The sequence below is a fragment of the Papio anubis genome, chromosome 19 (genome assembly GCF_008728515.1).
Source record: "Papio anubis isolate 15944 chromosome 19, Panubis1.0, whole genome shotgun sequence".
NCBI classification, from domain to species: domain Eukaryota; kingdom Metazoa; phylum Chordata; class Mammalia; order Primates; family Cercopithecidae; genus Papio; species Papio anubis.
Genome location: NC_044994.1, coordinates 61,680,374 through 61,703,855, shown reverse-complemented (window position 1 = coordinate 61,703,855; position 23,482 = coordinate 61,680,374). Strand labels below are relative to the sequence as shown.

At 38.6% G+C, this 23,482-nt stretch overlaps 1 protein-coding gene across 2 annotated transcripts in view; it reads right to left on the bottom strand.

Moving 5' to 3' along the window:
• DOK6 (docking protein 6) overlaps positions 1-23,482 on the bottom strand; it is a 431,983-nt gene that overhangs the window by 79,333 nt on the left and 329,168 nt on the right. For both annotated transcript variants that reach the window (XM_017951839.3, XM_021930213.2), the window contains exon 7: positions 10,679-10,796. In XM_017951839.3, coding sequence (XP_017807328.1) covers positions 10,679-10,796 — 118 coding nt within the window. The remainder of the gene's footprint in view (positions 1-10,678; positions 10,797-23,482) is intronic.

Here is a 23,482-nt window from a genome sequence, read left to right as displayed (position 1 = left end):
TCTATTCCCCACAAAATTTGATTAATATAGAACTCAATGCTACCTCTTAAAAATTCAGTAGGGGAAGCTTGGAGAAAAATACAGAGACTGAATAGACATTTTAATTTCCACCAAATTTGAATTAAAGAGTGAAGCAATTCATTTTAATAAAACCATTGGGTGGATTATACTCATCCAGTGTAACATCTGGAAACTCTTAATCTTTTTTAGTAATTACTTGTACATATCTAGTAAAAAGTGATTAAATGGCTGATTTGGTGTATTCGCACTGTGAATCCTCTTTGGATTTTAATTTGGGTGATGCAGAAGAATTCGATTAGTAATGTAAATCTTGTTGCTCGCCTCTAGTCCAGCCAGTAGAATGCACCGTAAGAGAGAATCAGTGTAGTACTAACTGGCTTGAGAAAGCTAGTCCACATTAGGAAAGAGGCTGGGGCCTCATGGAGGAAGAAAGGTCTCTGAAAGGCTTCCGGGCAGTTAGGGTAAGCTATTTAGTAAGAACTGATTTGGGGCGGGAGGGTAAGTAGTAGGGTGGGTGTGGATGAGTATGTTTGGGTGTGGGCATCTCCTCTGCACTGGGCTGAGCTGAATACAGTCCTTCCATGAGCTCTGCAACCCCTGGGTTGGAAAAAGGCTCTAGAGTTTGCTTTAGGCTACCTGGACCGAGCCATATAAGGCATGGGAGAAGTGGTTTCTCTATTCTCTATCTTGTTCACACTCACTGACAAGAAGAAACTTTAATGAAGACTTAATACAAGGAAAAAATTGAGTCTTAAAAACTTTGAGAGTTAAGCTTAGGTTTAGTTTTTCTAAAACCTTAAAAACTAGAAACCATTTATTAAAGCTAGATTTTTTCTTTTGAGATAGACTTTCTTGCTCTGTCACCCAGGCTGGAGTGCAGTGGTGCAATCATGGCTCACTGCAACATCCACCTCCTGGGTTCAAACTATTCTTGTGCCTCAGCCTCCTGAGTAGCTGGAATTATAGGTGTAAGCCACCATGCCTGGCTAATTGTTTTTGGTATTTTTTAGTAGAGACGGGGTTTTGCCATGTTGGCCAGGCTGGTCTTGAACTCCTGGCCTCAAGTGATCTGCCTGCCTCAGCCTCCCAAAATGTGGGAATTACAGGAGTGAGCCACGATGCCTGGCCTAAAGCTAGATTTTTATAGTCCTTAGGAACCAAACAAATTTCCCCAAGCACAGTAAGAACTCTAATAGTATTTCCAAGTCAACACTGGAATAAATAGGAGTAGGATAGCTTATCTCCCTCTGCCAGAAAAAAGGAACTTCATAGTGAGAGTTTGGTTTACAGCGGACTCAAACAACACAGTATGGACTGCACGGGTCCATTTATATGTGGATTTTCTTCCATCTCTGCCACTCCTGAGAAAGTAAGACCAGCCTCTCCTCTTCCTCAACCTACCTTAATTTAGTGATCTACCTCCACTTAATAATATTCTCCTCTTTATGATTTTCTTAACATTCTCTTCTCTAGGTTACTTTATTGTAAGAATACAGTATGTAATACGTGTAAACCAAAGTGTGCATTAACTGATTAATTTTATTATCAGAGAAGTTTCTGGTCAACAGCAGACTGTTAAGTTTGGGGGTGTCAAAAGTTGTACATTGATTTTTAAATAATTTTGACTTTTTAAAATTAGATTCAGTGGGTACATGTGCAGGGTTGTTAGCTGGGTCTATTGCATGATGCTGAGGTTATGGTTACGACTGATCTCGTCACCCAGGTGATGAACATAGTACCCAATAGTTAATTTCCAAGCCTTGCCCTCCTCCTCCTTCAGTGTCTACTATGGCCATACTTATGTCCATGTGTAACCAATGTTTAGCTCCCACTTATGAGTGAGAACATGTAGTATTTGGTTTTCTGTTCAATTTGCTTAGGCTAATGGCCTCTGGCTGTATCCATGTTGCTACAAAGGACCTGACTTCACTCTTTATGGCTCTGTAGTATTCCATGGTGTATATGTACCACAATTTCTTTATCCAATCCACTGTTGATGGGCACCTAGGTTGATTTCATGTCTTTGCTATGGTATACACTGGTTTTAGCTATGCAGGGGTGGGGTAGGCACCTCAACCCCCATGTTGTTCAAGGGTCAACTGTACTTTAATATTAATTATTGAATGTTGACATCTTATGTTGATGATCTCATTTAATGAGATCATGAGAGGTAATACTATTTTTTAAGAGATCAAGGAATAAGCTTAGAAAGGTTGAGTAAATTGCCCCAAAATCACGTCAGTAGTGGTAAAGTTAATATTCAAACTCAGGTCTATTTGACTCCAAAACTCACGATTTTAATCTCTATGGGTAACATCTTCAAGATAATTGAGCCCCAAAATTTGTTTGATAAAATCTTTCATAAAATTACTGCCTCACGATCCAGTGGAATAAGCAGGTTTATAAACAAACACATTCATATAATAAAGTTAGACACATGTCTCTGGGAGCATGGAAAAGGAGGTGACTAAGAACGCAGGATGTGAGGAACATTTCACAGTGGGAATATGTCATGCATTTTTTACGATGTCTGCTTTAGGGAATAACCGATTTATCTGTCTCTAAAAACTGACATCCAGGGAGACATTTCCTGCCTTTGACTTACCTTTCTTAAGGTATGGGCATGCAATAAATGTTTATACATAAGGTTTAATAGAAGTGTTTCTTCTAGGAAGTGGCTCATGTTTTAAGGGCTGTTGCCAAATGGCTACCAGGCTTTTTACTTCTGTTGCAAATTTCTGTATTCTTAAAAACTAGCTACCAGTGACTTATTAGCTTTGTAACTTGAAAAACAAAATAGAAAATCTCAACAGAAGCAATTTATATATAATGCAGTTTGAATGGACAGTAGAGAAGGACAGAAGGTCATTGCTGAGCAGAGGAAACAAAATCTTTGGTTTACCTCCTTAATCTATGGCAGAACTCTATTTACCATTTTCTGAAGGTTATCTCTAATTCTAATTGCCTATTTCCATCCTGTCCTTCTGAGAAATTGAAGCCACAGACACCCTTTCCCTGAGTGTCAAATGCCTTCTGGTGGTTAGGTATGCTTCCGTGCTGACATTGGTGGTCTGTAGCTTAATTACGGATATGTAGGGGCAAAGCTGGCCTTTGGATATTAATCAGTGTTACTGAAAGGAGAACTCCTAAAGTTACCACCTTTACAAATGGTATATCCAATTATTCTCGATTCAAAGAGTGTAGAGTTCAAGTTGTTTTTTAGAAAACGAGTCAAAGTATATTCCACATTATTTTGTGTGAAAATAAGGGATTATCATATGTATTAGTCCGTTCTCATGCTGCTATTACGAAATACCAGAAACTGAGTAATTTATAAAGAAAAGAGGTTTAATTGGCTTACAGTTCTGCATGGCTGGGAAGGCCTCAGGAAACTTACAATCATGGCGGAAGGGGACACAATCATGTTTCTTCACATGGTGGCAGGAGAGAGAACTGGAGCGTGAAGGGGAAAAAGCCCCTTATAAAACCATCGGATCTCATGAGACTCACTCTCACAAGAACAGCATGGGGGAACTGCCTCCATTACCTTAAGACCTCCTATGAGGTCCCTCCCCCAACATGTGGAGATTACAATTTAGATTACAATTCAAGATGAGATTTGGGTGGAGACAGAGCCAGACCATATCCATCATACATCAGAAAAAGTTCAGTCATCACCTGCAGTCCCATAAACCTGCTCACTGGGCACTGTGTTCAGATCATGTTTCTTGACTCTCGGTTCTCACCATTAGTTTATAGAAGATGATGAACTAACACGAGGGAAAGGAGCAGGTGTAGAGAGACAGATTTTGAGCCATCATGTTAAAAAGGGCAGATCTATAGCATTTCAGTCCTTCCTGTGTTCATGAAAATAAAGACTAGTAGCAAGTATTGTGCTCAGTCAAAATGATCCTAAAGCAAAAAGCAGAAATGCCAACAAAGACCTCACTTTGTGCAAGAAGGGCCTGGGGCTCACCGGTGGGACTAGACACGATTCCTTTACATACAAGAGAATTTTTCTCAGGTCCACCCTCATGGCGGAGGATGTGGTCCTGATGTCGCATATCTCCATGTATGCTTTATAACGCATTGCTAATTCATTTTAGAATTCAATAGGATTTACTGAGTGCCTGCAGTACACCTGGTACTGTCAATGGCTTTCACTGGTTTGATTTGTCATTTTCAATAAGTGCTTTTGTCATCTTCACAAATCCTGACTTAAAAACTCTGCTGTATAGGCTGTCATCTAAATATGTCTAATGGTGATTAAAAGTCAAGGTGTGAGCCCTAAAGTAAGGAAACTCAGTAATCCGATTTCCTTGTTTTTCTTTCTTTTTTATCCCTTCCTGTGCCCCCCTCCTCAACCTCTCCGTGTTTCTTCTCTTTTTTTTTTAATGAATGTTCCTCGGGGCTTTCAAAACATTTCCTACTACATTTCCCAATGCCTTGGAAATACAATTGTATGAATATTAAAGCAAAAACAAATAGTATGTATTTACTTCTGAGTTGAGAGTTTAAAATTATGTTCATCCCTTTATGGTTTAGGTTTCCTTAAGTCTAGAGACAACATCTCTAGTATGAGCATGATATAAACATTTTTTCATAAGTACAGAGGAAGTTAGAGAAGTATAAATTAAATCACTTTTTAATACAAATCAACCATCCTTATGATAATCTGGCAGAAAAGAAAAGGAATGTCTGTTTACCACTTCTGCAAGAGGTGGCATAACTCAACCTGCTGCAAACCACTTAGGGACAGAGATTTTTAAACAGTTGCTGCCAAGTACTTAGAACAACATGTGCTTGTTAGAAGCTAATTATTCCCTTTTTCACTCTTGATTCCAGACTACTAGAATACAATGGGGAAATCACATTAACTTATTCTTTCAGAGCACCCTTCTGGGAGTAGCCTGGAAAGATTAGGCAGATTGTATTGGAGATTCTTATTCTCCAAAAACGAAGGTAGATGCAGGATCTCCGTCAGGATACGTCAGTCTTTAAGTGTGTATCTAGCAATGAATGAGAGAAATGAATACAGCAAAACTGAGCTAAGTCAAAGCTTTGAGGCTTACAGGCAATTGAAGTTACAGGTAAGTCTTAGTATAGAATGAATTTGTTTTTACGTCATGCTTTTAAAAAAATTGAGTACATGTGTTGCTTATTAATGAATCTTAATCTCTTAAACTTTAAATATATGAAAGTTTCCCACTTTTGTTTTCTGAATGAGGTCTGCTAAATTTAATTCATATTGATCCCAGCTTCACCTAATAAATATTTGAAAATTCTAAAGATGTATTTTTATTCCTCAGTGCTACCTGCGGTTTACTTCACAATGATACATTCCCACCTTGCCAGACGTTTACTTTGATTTGGTAATATCAGTGATGACAGTTGGCTGATGATATTTGTACTTTTTGTAAAGAGGTAATGACACTTTAAGGAGCACAGCTGAAAAAGCGAGATTCAAAATAACTAGACTTAAAAAATTATTTTTTAAGACAGGGTCTTGCTGTTTAGCTCAGGCTACAGTGCAGTGATATGATCATGGCTCACTGCAGCCTCAACTTCCCAGGCTCAATGACCCTCCCCCATCTTAGCCTCTAGAGTAGCTAGGACTACAGGCGTGCGCCATCACACCCTGCAATATTCACTCCCTCACAGATGGAGCCTCACTATATTGCCAAGACTGGTCTCCGAGTCCTGGGCTCAAGCAATCCTTCTGCCAAATTGCGGGCTTGGCCCTCTTCCAAGTTGAACCCTCTCCCCCTCCCCCTTCTCCTTTTCTGCTCCAAAGCTTTTTAATAAATGCTCACTTCTGCTCTGAAACTTGCCTAGGTCTCTCCTTCTGCCTTATGCCCCTCAGTAGAATTCTTCTGAGGCAAGAACTGAGGCTGCTGTAGACCCATATGGATTTGCCACCGGTAACTTGGGTAACTCGGATATCTGCCACTACATGACTCAGATACCTTCCTAGTGGCCACTGAGCTCCAGACAATCCTCAGTGAGGAAAACCGTACTCTCAATATTCAAGAGTCACCCTTCTAGAGGGGACCTCTGCACTGCCCATCGGTGGGACAAGACAGTGGTGAAATCCTGGCCATGTCTCCCTTAGACCCGGCTGGATACCACTTTCATCAACTGATGCAGCCAACTCAGCCCTGCCGGGTAGCAATGAGCCAAGATCCACCGAACCACAACTACCCCCTCTGTCAGCAGGAAGAAGTTACAGAAGACAGACCTCCATCTATTTTGCCCCAAAGATTTGAGGTTCTGGACTCTTGAGGTGAGTAATGTTACAGCAGGTAGCTAGTCATGTATGAACAGGGCAAGAGAGAGAAGCCCCCTCCCAACATACACCGGGAGTGTTGGGCAACAATCAGCTGATGGTCAGGTGGTTGTTAACAAGCAGAGAGCAAGGAGCCTCAATTTTTTTTTCTAGGTGCTAGTCCCTAATGGAATCAGAGCAGAACAAAACTACTGAAAATAAGGAAAAAATAAAAAGAAATTCAGAACCTCAGCACCCTTCCATGAACATGTACGTTTTTCACAAAACTACATTTAAAAGTCTAGTTATCCACCAAGTATGGTGGCTTATCCCTGTAACCCCAGCACTTTGAAAGTTTGACTTTTCTTTCCCAGAACAGAAGTAAGAGTTGATTAAAAAGCTTTAGAACAGCAAGGAAAAGGAAGGGAAAGAAAAGAGAAGTTCACCTTGAGAGACAGCAAAACAGGCGCCTTCAGAAAGCAAGTGCGCAGCTTGACCTCTGTGACTTGGGGTTTTATACGTTGGTATACTTCCGGGATCTTGCAGGACTTCTGCCTACTCCTGAAATCTTATTGGAAGCTGCTGATCAATTTCAGGTGTTTTCTATCCATGAAGAGCGTGCCTTTCCCTGGTGCTGGCTGTGACCAATTGTTACTCCTCCTGAAATCTGATTGGGAAGCTGCTGATCAGTTTCAAGAGATGTTTTCTATCCATGAAGAGCGTGCCTTTCCCTGGTGCTGGCTGTGACCAATTGTTACTCCTCCTGAAATCTTATTGGGAAGCTGCTGATCAGTTTCAAGTGTTTTCTATCCATGAAGAGCGTGCCTTTCCCTGGTGCTGGCTGTGACCAGGTATTTACTCCTCCTGAAATCTTATTGGGAAGCTGCTGATCAGTTTCAGATGTTTTCTACCTATTAAGGGCGTGCTTTTCCCTGGTGCCGGCTGTGACCAATGATTACTCCTGAAATCTTATTGGAAGCTGCCAGTCAGTTTCCGGGTGTTTTTCTATCCATGGCCAGTGCCTTTCCCTGATGCTGGCTGTGACCAATTGTTACTCCTGAAATCTTATTGAAAGCTAAAGTAATAATTAGTCACAGCCCATTGAGAGCACCCTCTTAATAATTAGAAACATCGAAGCTGATCAACAGCTAATAATTTCAGGAGGAAATGGCTAATTAGTCACAGCTCCGGCTTGCCTCTTCATGTTATTAATCTGGCCATGCATTGTTATAATTTTCTTCGCGGATTTATCACGGATCATAATTGGGCTTAATTGATGAGTCCCTCTGTTGTTGGTGTCCTGACGTAGCATTCCTAAGCCTAAATAGCAAACTACGACTCCTTCCCCTGCTCTACTGCTACTAGCATCCATGCATAGTAGAAGCCGGCGCTGGGACAGGCTGAACAGTGTACCCCGCTTTGGCAGGAATTTCTCCCACCCAGGAGCCTCCGTAGACCTAACTATCTTCTCGCTTCACCTAGCAGGCATCTCCTCTATTTTAGGAGCTATCAGTGTCATCACCACTATCATTAACATAAAACCTCCCGCAATATCTCAATATCAAACCCCCTATTACTTTAGCTTTCAATAAGATTTCAGGAATAACAACTGGTCACAGCCAGCACCAGGGAAAGGCACGCTCTTCATGGATAGAAAACACTTGAAACTGATCAGCAGCTTCCCAATCAGATTTCAGGAGGAGTAACAATTGGTCACAGCCAGCACCAGGAAAGGCAAGCTCTTCATGGATAGAAAAACACCTGAAATTGATCAGCAGCTTCAATAAGATTTCAGGAGTAGGCAGAGTCCTGCAGATCAGGAAGTATACCAGCATTATAAAACCCCCAAGTCACAGAGGTCAAGCTGCGCACTTGCTTTCTGAAGGCGCCTGTTTTGCTGTTTCCCAAGGTGAACTCTTCTTTCCCTTCCTTTTCCTTGCTGTTCTAAAGCTTTTTAATCAACTCTTCTGGGAAAGTAAAGTCAGACTTTCAAAGTGCTAGGTTTACAAGGATGAGCCACCATACTTGGTGGATAACTAGACTTTTAAATGTAGTTTTGTGAAAAACGTACATGTTCATGGAAGGGTGCTGAGGTTCTGAATTTCTTTTTATTTTTTCCTTATTTTTTAGTAGTTTTCTGCTCTAATTCCATTAGGGACTAGCACCTAGCAAAAAAATTGAAGCTCCTTGCTCTCTGCTTGTTCTGACTATCACAACAGAACAAAAGAATAAAATGACCATTATCAAAGTATAACTTTTTATCCATCTGTTACGTGCCTGGCTGCCTGTCAATCATCTATCCCCTTATCTGGATACTTAAATTTTTATGTAACAGACGTATACAGGGTGGTAAAATGTATTCTGAGAAGCACAGCACAAAGTAAACCCACAGTATAGCGAAATGTAATTTCCGTTGAATATATTTTATAAACATTTGACTTAAGTAGTCAATGCATATTCTGTAAAAACTACGATCGCCACCAACCAACCAGAGAAGCATGAAATATTGAGATTGAGTAAACTAACTGAAAAGGCAGGTCAAGCCCTTGACTTTGCTGGAAGTTAATATCGGTGAGATAAAAGTATTTCAACTATTACATCTATGCTACATGTAAATCAACATCTTCAAGAAGTCTGGCAATGTTTTAGGATATTCCAGTGCATTCTAATTTTTGGATGCATAAGAAATTATTGCAGAAATTGTGTATCAGTCTAAATCTTAGCTGTGTCTTCAGAAAACGTTTCCTTCATACTACCATGAAAGCAATAGTTTTTTTTTCTGGAATTATAGGCCCAAACCCCTTGACAAAAACTAGAGTTGTCCATTACACTACTTCTGACCTATTTCCACATTTTTTGTATTAAGAGCATTAATATCTCACTTTTTGCTTAGAAAGTTTTTTCATTTAAACATTTTATAGTTTTCAAGCAAATATCAATATTTACACGTATGTTTAAAAAACCTTATTACAAGTATATTCGAATTATTTTTCATCACAGAAATGGGCAAGGTTAATTTTGCGTGATCATGACTCGGGCAGTTTGTGTGTGGCTGCTAGCATCTGAAGAGGGAAATAAAAGCATGAGACGTTTTTCTTCTGATTCTTGAAATTACCAAACCAGTCCCCACTCCTCGGCTTTTCTCAACCCTCTAATCCTTATTCTATTAAATATTTTCACACACAAATAACAAAGATACTGTTACAGGCAGTCAAGTTGGCCCATAAGAGTCCCTTTAAAATATAACATGTAATTGCCTTCAGTAAGTGACTAAAATCATTCCAACTGCTTTGCCTTGTAGAACATATATTTAACTGTTAATTTCCATGATAGAACTCCGTTAGTTTGGAAACCCTGGCAAGCAAATACTGCTATAAGAAATTACTTCAGTTCGCTTGCAACAAATAATTTTTGTCAAAACTTACAGCATTGTTAATAGTGAGCAAAAGCTAACGTGTGGAAAAAAAATCTGAATGCCTAACTACCAGAGGGTCAAAATTGGTCATTCTTTCCCTAGATGTTTATTGGATGCTTATTACATTCAAGCCTATGGTGCTCAGTAAATGTTTGTTGGATGAGTAAATGCTCTCGGCTGTGTGGGTTTCAGCATTATTTTCTTAGTTTCTTGCTTCTGCCAGTGTTGGCCAGCTGTTAGTTGCTTGTAGTCACTCAAATATTTTATTTGAAGGGTAAGATGATTCAGTTTAAAACAAAAGGGAAGGAACGGGAAGACAACTGCCGAAGCTGGGTTGTCGGCTGCTGTTAGTCAGAAATCTGCTAGCTATTAATTTGATTCATCTGGCAAGCTATTCCTATGCTAGTTAATTGAGCATTTATCATTAGAAAAACTACAAAGGCAAAGTATCTACATGTGGCCCCTTCTACCCTGCATCCTCTCTAAATGGTTTCTGTATTGAGGCTTTGACTAAACTTTAAAAGACTTTCATGGGTAGGCTTATGTACCAGTTTATGGCAGAGCCTTAAAGCCTGGAGCCAGCCTCCTGAACTGATACTGAATCCTTTCAAGGAAAAAGATGGGGAAAAAAGATCCTTCATAAAACACAGCATGAAGCAGACCTCAACATTAGCTTTTAGTTTCTGATAATGTGCTCGGTATGTTTTAGTCAAGTTCTTGTGCCAAATTGGGTCCTTAGCCCTCACAGTAATTTTTGGAATTTTTTTTTTTTTTTTTTTTTTTTTTTTACCATGAGTGTAGGAAATGATAGCTTTTTAAAAGCCACTGTAAATCTCGGCTCCCACTGCTGCCAGTGACAGCTGATAAAGGGGAATGGGAGGAAAAGCAAGCAATGCAAATACAAAGCAATTTGCATGAGTCAGTCCACCTGGAGGAAGCTAATGGAGGTGCTGCTTTCCTACTTTAAGGTGACTTGCCTTGCAAACTGTAGATCTCACCAACGCTGTTCTGACGAGTGATGTGATGCCAGTACGCGCTGCGAGGAAGAGAGATTGATTTGGATAATGTCATTGGTTCAGTCAAGCTTGTCTGAAGCTAAAAGAGAAAAGAAAATGTGTTTTAGGCCTTGTTGAAAACTGGAATCTGTTCTTCTAAATGTTCAGGGTTAAATAAGTGACAGAATCTGCTGTAGATACCTACACGATCCCCTGTGTAAGGATAACTTTTTAAAGTAAAATCATTACTCAAAAATGTGAAAGGAATACTTGTAAACAGTTCAATCTAACTCATTAAGAGAACACTAAGATGGTACGAATGATTCCAATGACTTATAGCAATGGGGAATGCTGGTAAACACTCGGGGCATGATCAATTGTAGTCACTCCACCCAACAGTTACTTAAATTTCTATGGACAAGAATTATTTGCATTACTCTCGGCTTTCTACGATTTACGGAGTTGTAAAATAACTCAAAGGTGCCAGCCCCTTCAGAAGCAGAGACCCATGAAAGGTTTCCAGAATACCCGTTATTTTTACCCATTTCAATCTCTAAAAATTTTTCCTTACATGTCCTCCCAACCTTACACAATGGATATTTTCTCAAATAGACCTTTTTCCTTGCTCCTGTAATAGAATCTTGTACATATTAAAAAGGTATTCTCTGAGAAACACTGATAAAATTGTGGCATGTTTATTCAAAATATTTTAAGGATAGCTGAGAAGATTCACACAATATCACATACTCAGCTACGTGATTAGTTCAAAGAAAATAAGTTTACATTGCGTTTTCAAGAAATAGCTTTATTTTTATTAATGGACAAGAAGTCTCAAGAAACATGCAGAAATGGTTTTATTTAGTCTTGGCACACATGTCTGACCCAACCTGAGGAAATGTTTACTTTTGACAATGAGTAATCCTCTAATAAAATCTCATTTTCTCTGATGCCTGACTTCTGGCAAAACAGAGTTGCAAAGATCTGTCAAATCTAGGCTTTGCGTGCCTTGCTGCTACTGTGGTGTGTCCACGGTGCTCCTGCACAGTCCCTGTCCGGCCCTTGATACTTGGATGGATCACATACTTCTACATCCAGCATTGGATTTGACTCTTGCCACCCTTCATAGAAGATGCTATCAGGAAAGTACCCGATATGACACAACAGGTCGTTAAAGGCCACATAAAACTAAGGTTCTTACATTTTAATAGAAAGTGGAATTAAAGAGCTTGCACATATTTCATTTTACTTAGTGGTAAGACATTTCTGGAGCTGCTACGTCTTGTCACAAAAGTGCCATACTCAGTCTATTTAAAAGTCTGGCACTGTTGAGGTATCTTTTTTTTTTTTTAAAGATGGCTCCAAATGGTAACTTTGCAGCCATTCTTTGTTTTTTCAAAATTTGGTAGACTTCAAAGTTTTCCTGCTTATTACATAAACAGGTGAACTATCCACATCCACATCCTGTGGTTGGTGTTTATAGGGGTGGGGTTCTACGGAGACAAGCTTCTGGGTTATCATAGAGCAGTGCTTTCAGAATCTTTTGGGTGGTTTGGTAACAATAATGGCAGACAGCCAAATACCTAGGCAGATAAAGTGTCCCCTGAGAACCTCAGACCCACCCAGGTCCATTGTACATAGGGGACTTGTCTAAACATGCCCACAGTAAAAAAAAAAAAAAAAAAAATTGTCCCTTAACACATGTGCAGTAAAGGAAATGAATGAACGTAGGGTGGCTCAGACTATAAGGGCCCATGTGCACACTGGAAAAAATGGGATGGAGACACCAGGAATTAACACCTTATGCAGGGGAGGAGCCGCCTGGCCCCTTCAGCTCCTGTGTGGTGGCCTGGTGCTCAATCTGAGGTGGGAGCTGGCTGGCGGGACAGCTCTTTGCTGAGAGCTCCCCTTTTGCTTAAATTCCACTTTCCTCACCCTTCAATGTGTTTGCATGCCTTACTTTTTCCTGGTTGTGAGACAAGAAACTGGATTTAGCTGAACTAAGGAACAAAAAACCACCCTGCATCAACAATGGGCGTTTCCAGTTTTACCCTGGACCTAACAGTGGTGGGGGACTCTGCAAGTAGGGCTGTACACATTGAAAACATGCATTACAGCCTCATGGATGGAAGTCCACCACCACAAAGAACTAGAGGCAAGGCTCATTTTATGAAAGCATTATTGGGAGAAAAGATAGGACTTTTGTCTTTAAAGCCAATTTCCCATATGAGGCATAAACTTAATTAAACACATAAATCTTCAATTCATGTCAGCAAAGCCCATTAATAACAATCCATAGATTCAGTCTCATACTAATCACGGTTCTGTCTACTCTTCCTTTTTCTAATATAATTTGTTTTATTACTCAGCATACAGTAGATCATTGGTAAATTAATCTTTCCAAAATGTGATAGTGCTTTTTCTTCTATTTTTTTTTTATTCTGGGAGACATTTTTCTTCCCAAATGGTCAGTTTTTAAGCATCAGGAAAATACAGTTAGCATTTTTGTTTGCTGGAAATATAGTTGGAAGCCACTGGATAATTCTTCCACATGATTTCCTTCTGAATCTCCCTGTATTGTTTTACACCTCAAGTTTCTCTACTTTTCTCTCCATTTTCAGGTTCTAAGATGCTTTTAATGATATTCTATTTATTCCTTAGGTTTCTCTCTATTCTACTTCCATAACTTGTTGCTGAAAAATGGAAAATTTTTATGTTTAAAAAATTGATTATGGATTTTCTTGATCTTTGCTAGGGATACAGATCTAGTCTCACATTTCTGTCTAGATGTTCCCCCAGGATTTTAGAATAGAGTCCATTCCCCATGTGTACCTTTTGTGTTGAGTACTGCTATAGACTGAACTGTTTCCGCACAAATTCATGTTAAAGCACTAACCCCCAAATGACTATATTTTGAAGATAAGGCTTTTTAAAGAGGTTAATGAAGATTAAAGGAGGACATAAGGGTGGGGACCATAATCAAATAGGACTTTGTGCCCTTAGATGAAGAGGAAGAGACCCAGGGATAAATATTCGGAGAAAAGGCCATTAAGGACACAGCAAGGAAGCACCCATCTAAAAGTTGAGAAGGCCTCAGGAGAAACTAACCCTGCAGGCATCTTTTTTTTTTTTTTTTTTTTTTTTTTTTGTTGCACTTCAGCCTCCAGAACTGTGAGAATTTCTGCTGTTCAACCCATCCAGTTTGTGGTATTTTGTTATAGCAAGCTGAGCAAATTAATGAGTACTGTTATGGGGAATCTAAGTGGTGTAGAATCTGTCTGATTTAACCAGCAATTTTTAATTTTATGAACTTTAAGCAATGTATTACAAATTGACCTGTTTGATTTGTGCAATGACTAAGACAGTATTTCGAGCACACTTGATGAATTTTTTTTTTTTTTTTTTTTTTTTTGAGATAGCGTCTCACTCTGTTGCCCAGGCTGGAGTGTGGTGCAATCTTGGCTCACTGCAACCTCTGCCTCCCAAGCTCAAGCAATTCTGCCACCTCAGCCTCGCGAGTAGCCTGGATTACAGGTGTAAAACTTTTGATGACAGGCTTCAACAAGAGGACACACATCCTTAACTATTTTCATATTATAATGATTCAATTAAAAGCATTAAGAAAAAGCTTAAAATGCTATAGTAATTTCTTAACTGAAAAAGCAATGCATCAATTTGACCAGGAGGAGTTTTAGGATCATAAAAGCATGTATATTAAAAAGCAATTTGTATTTATATTGCAAATATTTATAAAACATTGAGATTTCTAAACAATGTATTTTAAGAAATTAAACAAGATGGATACATGTGTTCGAAGTTTTCATTCCTTCTCTGCAAGGGTCTGCTGTATTGATTTTTCTTTTTTTGTGGACTTAGTTTAAAAAACTCAGCTATACAAAATTCTGCAATCTTTGTGCCAGAATTCCCTTGGTATTTATAAGACTATTTCCTGCAGGCGATGCTTCTCCTTTTCGCATAGGGTCGGGATTTAGAAAGAATGTTCTAGCATATATGCAGAAATCAACTAGACTAGGAAGCATTTAGTTTTTGATACACTTGCCATCACTTTGCCATTTTTCGCTCTAACTCTGTCTTGCTTCTATTCTTTTGAAACAGCAGTCAGTTTTCTAGAATATGAGCAATGAATCGGGAGTTACTTAGCATCTGGAAAGAGGGTAGAGATCACAGCTAAAGTAAGCCTGGAGAGCAGTTCAAACACTTGTGCTTTGAGAGGGACAACTGACATATCTCATCATAAAGCCAACAGTCTAAGAAAATAATTTAGCCCCAAAGTGTGCCATATGGAGACTGCATTTTGATACCCTTGTTCGAATATAACACAGATGAGAATTATGCTGTCCTCAAGGTGATGAGCAAAAGACCCTTCTCTCCAAATAGAAAAGTTTAGATTTAGACGGCTCTCGGAAAGATGGAAACAAGAGTGGGTTCTTTGTGTTTTTCCCATTTAGGCAATACATAAATACACTTTGATATCATCTACGAATCTCATTTATAAATAAGATTCCAACTCTCATGTCTCCCCTCCCCTAAACTTTGGAAGATTCTTTTGAACACATTTCATTGAAAAAGTCATTTTTAGGAAACAATTCTTCCTGTGTCACTCTGGCTTTGCACTTTTGTTACTATATTTTCAACTATGTACAGCAAACAGCCTCAGAAGATAGAAATGTCTTCCTCCAGGAAACAGATCTGCCCTCTGCCTGAACAGGACAGTACAGATCCTGTCTTCCTCCAAGGAAAAGGCTGGGCAGGGTTGCTAGTTAGCCCCCCGATAAGATTGGGAGTTGCTAACTCGGATCCCTTGGCTGGGGCGACATGCAGCAGCATCCACCCTGGCTGCTCCACGTGACTCTGTGGGACCTAGGGACCAGGGAAACCTGTGGAAGCATGAAACTTATGATGCTCACTGTGCCTCAGGAATAAAGTCCTCTGTCTCTGACTCAGTTTTTTGTGTTTTCTGCCAACATCCATGAAACTAATAGGCAAGGGAAGCAGGGCTGGTAGCATCTTTCCTGCTTTTGCTAATCTGATTGTCTCTACTCTTCCTATCTCTTGAATCTAAATTACTGTATTGTATTTCCTCCATTGAACTATCACAGGCTCCATTTACTTAAGTGGACCCTGAATAATACAAAGGACTACCTTTCTATGTCCCAAATTTATTTACTATATCCACACTGAAAGGCATTAAGTTATTTCTGCTCTTTTGCAACTAAAACTTACAAATCTCAATACTAAAGAATTTTGAGAAAAATTTTAGAAAACATTTAGGTTAGTATGCCATCTAGGGACTTTAGTTTACTTATGTATAAGTAGAATTATGACTGTTTCTGCCAAAAGTCAATTCTCCTAAGGTTATTTTGTTTACATTTTAATACAAAATCATCAAATTCTTTAGGATTTTTTTTAAATACATGTTTTTATAAGTCCTTTCATATGTCGAATTCATATATTTGGGTTTTTACTCGATGTTTCTATTTTTATATTAGAGCGACTTGTTTTATGTAAATTTATATTTTTCAGTTTTTATTTTGTGCTTGTGCTAATTTCCACCTGCTGTTTTTCTTAGGTTGTCTTGATCTTTTTACCTTCTCAAGTAATTTTAATTGTTTAATAAAAGCATTTGCTTCTGAGTGAAGTAGAATAGAAAGTATTCTCTCCTAAAATTTATATAATTGTAAATTGTAGCTCTACTTCCTTTTTTACATAAAGTTATTGCTTGTGTATATTAAGGTAATGACTTTTTCTGTTTTTTTTTTTTTTTTTTTCTTTAGAGACGAGATCTCACTATGTTGCCCACATTGGCCTGGAACTCTGGTCTCAATTCTCCCACCTCAGTCTCCCAAAGCACTGCCATTAGAGGTGTGAGCCACTGCACTGGGCCGTTTGTGCAAATTTTTTTATTTTTTATCAGAACATGCACTGAGTAGTTTCCATATATTAAAATTCAGTCTTCATTTTTAACTATATGGCCAATTTCTGTACATCTTATAGGTACATGAAAAGATACATTGATATGGAATCTCTCTACTACACACACTCAAATATACACATAGTAAACACTTTGCTCTGCATTTCCTGCTCCATATATTTAATTTTTAATCTGTATCAACATGAAAGTGTTAATTTCAAATGATTAGCATGTTTCTGCCCATTTCTTCTTGTATCCTTAAGTACTTTTTAACTGTACTATAAACTGACAATTTATAATATATTTGTGGGGCACATGATATAATTTATGAATACAAGTGAAATCAATCTAACATAACCATTAATTCAAATACTTATCTTTTTTGTGATAACATTTGAAATTTAGCAATTTTGAAATGTACAATACAGCATTACTAACTGTATTTGCCACAACAGAACCCTCAAAATAAAACATACTCCTCCTGCCTATTACCCTTTGACCGTCATCTCCCTGTTGCCCCAAGTCCCTAGCCTTTGTAGCCACATCTCTACTTTCTACTTTTATGAGTTGATTGCTTTAGATTTGATTTTATAGGTGAGAACATGTGGCATTTGTCTTTTCGTGCCTGGCTTGTTTAACTTAGCATAATGTTCTCCAATTCCATCTATGTTGCTGCAAATGACCGTTTTCTTTAAGGCTATGTTGCTGCAAAATGACAGTTTTTTCTTTTTAAGGCTCAATATTCCACTGTGTATATATTCCACATTTCTTAATCCATTCATCTGTTGATAAACACTTATGTTGATTCCATAAACTGACTATTGTGTAACATGCTGCAGTGAATACAGGAGAACTGAATCTCTTTGAACTGATTCAAATCATTTGGGTAAATACCTAGAAGTAGAATCGCTGGCCTATGGGGTAGTTTTATTTTTAAATGTCTGAGGAACCTCCATGCTGTTTTCCACGATGGTTGTACTTTGCATTTCCAGCAACAGTGTTCAGGGGTCCCGGTCTCCTTTTCTCCATGTCCTCACCAGCACTTGTTACCTTTCATCTTTTTATAAATAGCCATTCTGACGTGTGAAAATATCTCATTGTGGTTTTACTTGCATTCCCCTAATAGCAATGTGCAGCATTTTTTATGAACCTTTGTAGCCATTTTTGTCTTTTGAAAAATGTCTACTCATGTTCCTTGCCCATTTTTTAAGTACTATTTTATACATGACAATGGTGTTTAATTCGCAAAGCTTTCTGTTTTATGGTTCTATAACTTACCGTCCCCTTCCTTAGCTATTTTATTAAACTCTCCTTTAAACGTTCTGCCCAGGCCTAACATTCAACCTCACCTCCATCTTCTAGCCACTACCCTTCCAAATGAGTAAGAATCTCCTGTATTTTCTCCTAGGAAGTCTGGACTTTCAAGAAACTGTTGTTCATCCATTAATATCTTCGTTTCATCTGCACATGGTCTAGTAGAAATTGAGCATTTTTAACACATATATATTCTCTATATAATGCCTTTTCCTCATTTTCAGCCAAATTCAAGTATTCTACATTTTCTTTTATATCCCTTTAGTCATTGTATCTGGTATTTGACCCAGAACTTTTTTTTTTTTTCCCAGATGGAGTCTCAACTCTGTTGCCAGGCAGGAGTGCAGTGGCACAATCTTGGTGGCTCACTGCAACCTCTGCCTCCTGGGTTCAAGTGATTCTCCTGCCTCAGCCTCCCAGGTAGCTTGACTACAGGCACGCACCATCACACGTAACTAAAAAAAATTTTTTTTTTTTTATTTTTATAAGAGACAGGGTTTCACCATGTTGACCAGGATGGTGTCTCGATCTCTTGACCTCATGATCTACCCTACCTGCCTTGGCCTCCCAAAGTGCTGGGATTACAGGTGTGAGCCACCGTGCCTGGCCAACTCCTTGACTTTTATCTACTTAAATCTTCATAAAATTCCTGTAAGATAGGAAAAGGATGAAATGTCCCTCTTTAAAATGAGAGGATGCTGAAGCTTTGAGATAATCGACATTCCTAAGACCATATATTCTGTGGAAGCAAAACTGGAATCATGACTCTGTTCTATGCTTTTGTCCTTTTTTCACCATCAAGAGATTCTGTATAATGTCTTTTCTCATAATCTTGCATCATAAATAGTATTAAATATTGCATTTTGTGAAAGATTGAAGATGACTGCAAATTCATTTAAAAGCTGACATTTAGAAATTGCCTATGTTCCTTTTTTTAATTTTCAAGTTCTGGGGTACACGTGCAGGATGTGCAGGTTGGTTATATAGGTAAATGTGCCATGGTGGTTTGCTGCACCTATCAACCCATCACCTAGGTATTAAGTGTAGCTAATTTTCCTAATGCTCTCCCTCTCCTCGCCCCAACTCCCAACAGGCCCCAGTGTGTGGTGTTCCCCTCCCTGTGTCCATGTGTTCTCACTTGCAAGCGGGAACTGAACAATGAGAACATGTGGTATTTGGTTTTCTGTTCTTGCATTAGTTTGCTGGGGATAATGGCTTCCAGCTCATCCCACGTCCCATGAAAAGGACATAATCTCATTTCTTTTTATGGCTGCATAGTATTTCATGGTATGTACATACCACATTTTCTTTTGGTGGGCATTTGGGTTGATTCCATGTCTTGGCTATTGTGAACAGTGCTTCAGTGAACATATGCATGCACGTATCTTTGTAATAGAATGATTTCTATTTCTTTGAGTATACACCCAGTAATGGGATGACTGGTCAAATGATATTTCTGGTTCTAGATCTTTGAGGAATTGCCACACCATCTTCCACAATGGTTGAACTAATTTACATTTCCACCAACAGTGTAAAAGTGTTCCTATTACTCCACAACCTTGCTAGCATCTGTTAGATTTCTGCCTTAATTTCATTACTTACCCAGAAATCATTCGGGAGCAGGTTGTTTAATTTCCATGTAGTTGTGTGGTTTTGAGTGAATTTAATCTTGAGTTCTAATTTGATCATACTGTGGTCTGAGATACTGTTATCATTTCAGTTCTTTTGCATCTGCTGAGTGATTTACTTCCAATTATGGGAAAAATTTTAGAGTAAGTGCCATATGGTGCCAAGAAGAATGCATATCTATCAGGTCCACTTGATCCAGAGCTGAGTTCAAGTCCTGAAGAAGTTTGTCTCGATCTGTCTAATATTGACAGTGGGGTGTTAAATTCTCCCAGTATTGTGTGGGAATCTGTCTCTTTATGGGTCTCTAAGAACTGGTTTTATGAATCTGGGTGTTCCTGTATTGGGTGTATACATATTTAGAACAGTTAGCTCTTGTTAAATTGACCTCTTTACCATCATGTAATGCCCTTTTTTGTCTTTTTTGAGCTTTGTTGGTTTAAAGTCTGTTTTGTGAGAAACTAGGATTGCAACCCATTTTTTTTTTTTTTCAATTTGCTTGGTAAATTTTCCTCCACTTTTGAGTCTGTGTGTCTTTGCATATAAGATTGTTCGCTCCCTTTAATCTGGGCTTCTTGGTGATTGATTTGACTAGTATAACATATGGTAGGTGTGACATTATGTCTGCTGTGGACAAGACTTCTAAGACCCTTATGACAGCTTCTCTTCCTCTCACTACTTCTGAGTCACCATGTAGGGCTGCATACATGTAAGACTGCTACGGAATGAGGAAGCTTCAAGTAACTATGTGGACAAGTCATGCAATTCAAGGTTTAAAATCCTTCTTAGAAAACCACCAATGTTCTTACAGATGGGAAATCAATATGCAGAAAAATTCAAGAATTTGTTCAAGGGGAAATCTCAACTACAGAGCTCCCAATAGAAAACAGTTCTCTAGACTCTGAGTCCATTGCTCTTTAGACTTTGATGCTGATATCTTCTAGAAAAAGCTTCCTCCCTAATATATTACAATGTGGACATTCCATCCTTATCCTTTGAGAAGACCTAAGTTACCAGGAAGGTGGGCTGACAGATGTTGGGAATTTTATGAAGGTATTGACAACCCACACCTCTTCATGCTTTTATCAAAAATACAACCTAGGTAATCTTACTGTCTTCGAAATTTTTTCCTTTGTTGATTTGAGGCTTTGCTTCCCCCTGTGAACATTTGATGCTAATTTGTGTTCACTTACATAAAATTCATTTGTATAAAAAAATGCTAACTGACCTTCCTTTTGCTCTTTATCTCTAGTGATTGCCTAAAAATTTAAGAATTGGATTAGCAGTTGAGACAAATCTATATACAACTGAGAGAAGAAATTCAGCATTTATACATTGACATTTATGAGCCATTCTCTATGTGCCTAGCCAATGTGCAAATTCGTCTCATATGTTATACCACTGAATATTCACATAAATTGTCAACAAATATGCCATCTGAACTTGACAGACAAGGACAATGAGGTGCAGAGGGATAATATAATTTGTTCATGGTGACATAGCTAGTTGAGTGGCTCTGAGGTTTCAGAATCCTGATATTCTTCCCTCTTCCCCATGACTCTCACTGTAAAATTACTGGATCTCTCTCCTCCAGGATACAGATAAGAATGAGAATTACACCGATTTGGGTAAATTTCACAAAGCCAGAGCAGGAATGCGAGTGCCTGTTTCTCATGTTCAAGACAGAACACCGCAGTATGCATGGCAGAATCAGAGGGTAGTTAACATGAGCTTTGCTTTCCACCAACCTGTTATCAGATATCAACTCCACGGCTGCCTCCTAATTGGACCTCAGGAAAGGCACATATATATTTTTTTTAAGATTCAGTTTTTCCTTATCTCTAAACTGGAGTCAGTGTAACCTAAAGTGTTATATTGTTATAAGATGTACTTAGGGAGTGAAAAGCATAGTGTGTGTCACATGTTAAGTGCTTGGTAAAGATTGCTGCATTGGAATTTCTACTCCTGCATGGAAGAAGTGGCATAGACCAGAGGGGTCTACATGTGTATATGTGGTCAAGACACAAAATTTTGTCCAAACTGAGGTATTAAAAGAATGACAATTCAGACATATTTTGATCTAAGCCTAATTACCAAATAAAAATACAACCCCACAAATGAATATGAGGAATAGCTGAATAATACCAGCAGATGGGGAAAAGTGGAACAGATGAGACAAGTGAGACAATAGCAGAATATGGTCCATGTGTGTATGCATGTGTGCATTCTGTGTGTGTGTGTGTGTGCATTGTAAGCTGGGAAGGGATAGCCATAGCTTTCTCTGATGAAGAGAGTTAAGAAATGCTTCTAGGGTACATATGCCAGCACATTCTCTGGTATGACTGACACAAGAGGGACTGGGTGAAAAAAATGTGAATAAGAAATATTGCAAAGGTACAAGTGGCCAGAAAATACATGAAGTGACATGTGAAATGTATGTCAATTGTGAAAAGAAATGTTTTACTGTTTAATCAGAAAATGCTGCATACAAGTGCTCTTTCAGTTGAACATTGAGCTTTATTCTTGGAAAAGGACTCCTGAAACCTCTGAAAACCGTATGAGAATAGAGATGCCAGAGACCTTAAGCCAGCCATGCTTGGCACTCTGTACTCGTTAAAACAGTCCTCTGAAGTTTGAAGGCTTATGGGCAATGGGCTTCTTACAGACTTGGTTTAATTTTCAACAAGGGACACCTCACACTTAATCTTCCATTTTATATAAAATAAATGGAAAGGAATTAGAAGAGAACTGCTAAGTCTGTACCAGAATGACAAATAAAAGGCAATATTTACATGGTCATTGAATTAAAGTTGCTAGATGTCATTTAATTGAACTTTGTAGGATATTGTTTTCATTACACCTCTGAAAAAATGGGTGTTACTGTATATTTCAAATCATGTATTGGCCAAGTGCGGTGGCTCATGCCTGTAATCCTAGCACCTTGGGAGGCCGAACCGGGTAGATTGCCTGAGCTCAGGAGTTCGAGACCAGCCTGGGAAACATGGCAAAACGCTCTCTACTAAAATACAAAAACATAGCCAGGCGTGGTGGCATGTGCCTGTAATTCCAGCTACTGTGGAGGCTGAGGCACAAGATTCGCTTGAAACCAGGAGGTAGAGGTTGCAGTGAGCCAAGATCATGTCACTGCACTCCACCTTGGGCAACGAGTGAGAGACTGTCTCTAAATAAATGAATAAATAAATATTAAACAAATAAAACCACGTATGGACCAAAATACTTTCAGGAAGTCTGAAAATAAGCTGAGTTTGGGAATAACAGCAGAAACTGTCATTCACTTTCAACACCATTTCCGTCTGCAATCAGTAATGCATTTAACAACATGTATATTTTTAATCTCTATCTCTTTCTATTTATTTGTAAGTAGACATTTACAGAGCTGCTCTTTGAATATAATGAATATGATAAATACACAATGTTAAATTTCTTAGTGATTTAAAATCAAATTTTGGGTTTTTAAATTTTAAAAAATGTAAATATATAGAGGCTATCGTTAAGTTCATAAAATTAATTTCCAGTATCTGCACGTACTGAAAGCTGGGATGAATTTTTAGTGATGGTTAAAACAGTTTTTCCCACTTAAAGCTAAACTGTTTCTTGCTAGCCATTTTATGAATTGGCTCATTACTGAGCTTTTACTAAAGACGAGGAGGTGGTCTAACACTGAAGTACATATTATGATATCATTGTGCCTCACTCGGCACCTTTAAGTACAAGTAACTGAAGCACAGAAAATGTGACTTGCCCAAGGTCACATAGCTCTGTTGCAGTCTTTCCCTGGAATACAACCTCCTAAATCCTACTGTGTTCCTTCTACAAACTGTGTTTGCGTTCAGTGAACACATCCCAGGAACTGACACCTCTGCTCACATTCACTGGATGTGGCCTTCGTTATCTTC